Source organism: Passer montanus, unplaced genomic scaffold (assembly GCF_014805655.1).
Source record: "Passer montanus isolate IOZ18808 unplaced genomic scaffold, ASM1480565v1 scaffold5669, whole genome shotgun sequence".
NCBI classification, from domain to species: Eukaryota; Metazoa; Chordata; class Aves; order Passeriformes; family Passeridae; genus Passer; species Passer montanus.
In genome coordinates, this window is record NW_024370671.1 from 1 (window position 1) to 2,745 (window position 2,745).

The 2,745-nt window shown below is 48.9% G+C and overlaps 1 protein-coding gene across 1 annotated transcript; it reads left to right on the forward strand.

Annotated features, from left to right (window-relative positions):
• Window positions 1–3: 3 nt before the first annotated feature.
• Window positions 4–1,254, forward strand: LOC120510206 (histone H3.3; the record flags this gene model as incomplete). The annotated part of the gene is made up of 1 exon (XM_039725770.1): window positions 4–1,254. A coding segment is annotated over one exon (228 nt), but the record flags the coding sequence as incomplete, so codon positions are not given.
• Window positions 1,255–2,745: the final 1,491 nt, after the last annotated feature.

Sequence of the window (2,745 nt, forward strand, 5' to 3'; positions counted from 1 at the left end):
CTGCTGATCCGCAAGCTGCCCTTCCAGCGCCTGGTGCGCGAGATCGCGCAGGACTTCAAGACCGACCTGCGCTTCCAGAGCTCGGCCGTCATGGCGCTGCAGGAGGCCAGCGAGGCCTACCTGGTGGGGCTCTTCGAGGACACCAACCTCTGCGCCATCCACGCCAAGCGCGTCACCATCATGCCCAAGGACATCCAGCTGGCCCGCCGCATCCGCGGCGAGCGCGCCTGAGCCCCTGCTGCAGCCCGCACACACCCAAAGGCTCTTTTAAGAGCCACTACATGACCATCAAAAAGAGCTGCAACGCTGGTTTAAGTGTGGTTTCATGGGGAATGGGGAACAAGGTAAATAATTCTTGTGCAGTGGGTGATGAACTATAGTGAGTTCCAGTAATGGAGGCTGCTTCACCAGTGGGAGTTGCTGTAATGTTTTATAGATTATGTTGTCAATATAACACAGCTGCAGTGGCCTCTGTTTCAAGAGAGACGCTGGAACAAACAAATCCCTAAAACACCAGTCACAGGGATGTAAACTCCTATTTCACCGCTAATATACAAACCTGGTATTCCCTCCTATCAAATAAGGGAAATATGTTTCCAAGCAGCTCCACAGCTTAAATTAGGGTGTGTGTAGTGCCTCCAACACCGCCATGGGGACTGGATTACAGTTCTGTCGATGGAGATGGGCCTCAATGAGGCACATTGCCATGCCATATCTGCACCTCTGCAGTCTCCTCTCCCCCAGATCAGTGACCCGTACACGTTTTGCGACAGCGCTACAGCTCTTGTATTGTGCATGTAGTGGCTCTTACAGAGCCTTTGGGTCTGTGTGGGTTGCCTCGGGAGCCTGGCCGGGAAGGGCTGCGGCACGGAACTCAGGAGCGCTCTCCGAGGATGCTGCGGGCCAGCCAGAGAAACATCAGCCACGAATGAATCTGAGGTTTATTTCTTAACTCCTCCTTTTGGTCCTCAGACCCTTGTTACACTGACCTTGCCTCATGGTAAGAATTTGAACAAAGGCGGGCTGAAAAGTGCAGGTGTGTATATCTGTCCTTCCAGAAATTCATGAAGAATGCTGAAGAACTGGCTGCAGGAATGACAACTCAGCATATATGGTGATCACTGCAGGAGAAATGCAAGTTAAAAGACATTTACTCTCATTAGTGCAAGAATACATACATTTTAAATCCATGATTTTTAGAAAAACTTTTTGAGAATACCCCCTCCACATAAAAAATGAAAAAAACCCCAATACCAAAAAAACACAAAAAAAGCCAAAAATAAACCCCACAAAAAACCCACAAAAAACCCCAAAACAAACTAAACCTGACAACTTTCTCCGCCCACCCAGTTTTGTATTATTATAGTAACAAACCTGGAAAATTTTGGTAGATTATCCCTTAATCCCCAGTACTTTTCAATCAGTTTCTTGGCCTTTTCAGTGCTGCAAGAAGCCTCAGGCACCCTCTGCCATCAGCGTGGCTGCCCATTGCTTTAATACCAGGTATAACAATATACATCAAAGCTGATCTATTGCGATGGTTGTTCTCGTTCCGGGAGTTAAGAATTGTTGGAGCAGGGTGGCAGCCCCCTCAAGGGATCTCTTTGTTGGCTGTGGCGGTAACGAGGGACAGCAGCACAGCACAGGAACAGAGCACGGTAACGCGGGGAGCTCCTGCCCTTGCCTGGAACGCGCCGGGCGGGGTTTCAGGTGCAATTTCCTGAGCACGGCTCGACCCCAGGCACAGGAGGGTCCCTGTGAGGCCCCTCCACCCCCTTCTCTCCTCAAAGCTGTGTCACATCCATCAGCCACAGGGATGTGAAAAACCCCTCCACCCTGCCAAGGCTCTCTGATCACCCTCCTCCCAAGTTCTACTTCACACACTACCCCTACTGAGTGTTTTAAAAGCACTTTTCACTTCGCGGTTTTGCGAAGCATCAGGGGTAAATTTAAACGAAAATTTCAAGCAGCGCTGCAGCTCTTTTTGATGTGACGCTGTGGTGGCTCTTAAAAGAGCCTTTGGGTGTGTGCGGGCTGCAGCAGGGGCTCAGGCGCGCTCGCCGCGGATGCGGCGGGCCAGCTGGATGTCCTTGCTGCTGCCCAAGAAGACCGACAGCCACAAGGCCAAAGCCAAGTAGACGCTTCCTCAGGCTCTGCTCCAAACAAAGGCTCTTTTCAGAGCCGCCCACATTCCTCATAAAGGGTTGAGTCACCGCACTTTTCGTTATCCAGTGAAAACTCTTAGGGACGCGTGTGTTGTCTTTAATTCTGTAATCTTAAATTATGCTTTTTTTTCGCTTAAGTTACCTTATTCTCGTACAGAAGTTGTCTTAAAGCTGTTTTGTTTTTTATTTTTTTCTTCAAGATCGCATGTTTTTTATCACCGAGGTGATATTTCGCTGTTTATGTCTTTTTAGCATGTCTTAATTGAATGTTGTATTAGTGTGTTGGCAGTGGGAAGCGGGGGTTTTGTAATGGCGCAAATATCGCGGCTCCAGCTCAGCCCGCTCCGCCTTTGCTGTAAGTGCTCTGTTCAGTCAGTACCTGTTGGATGGCAACAATAAAGTCTGAGCAGTCTGGATTGTTTCCTTTGAGAGCACTAAATAGTAGCTCATCTCTGGTGCACCTTCGAGTTTCAGAGAAGGGGAGTGAGAAAGGAACCAAAACTTGCAGATAAAAAAAAAAAAAAAAAAAAAACAAGCCCCCCAAAACAAAGCCCTAAATAATGTTCTTCAGCCCTGGCAG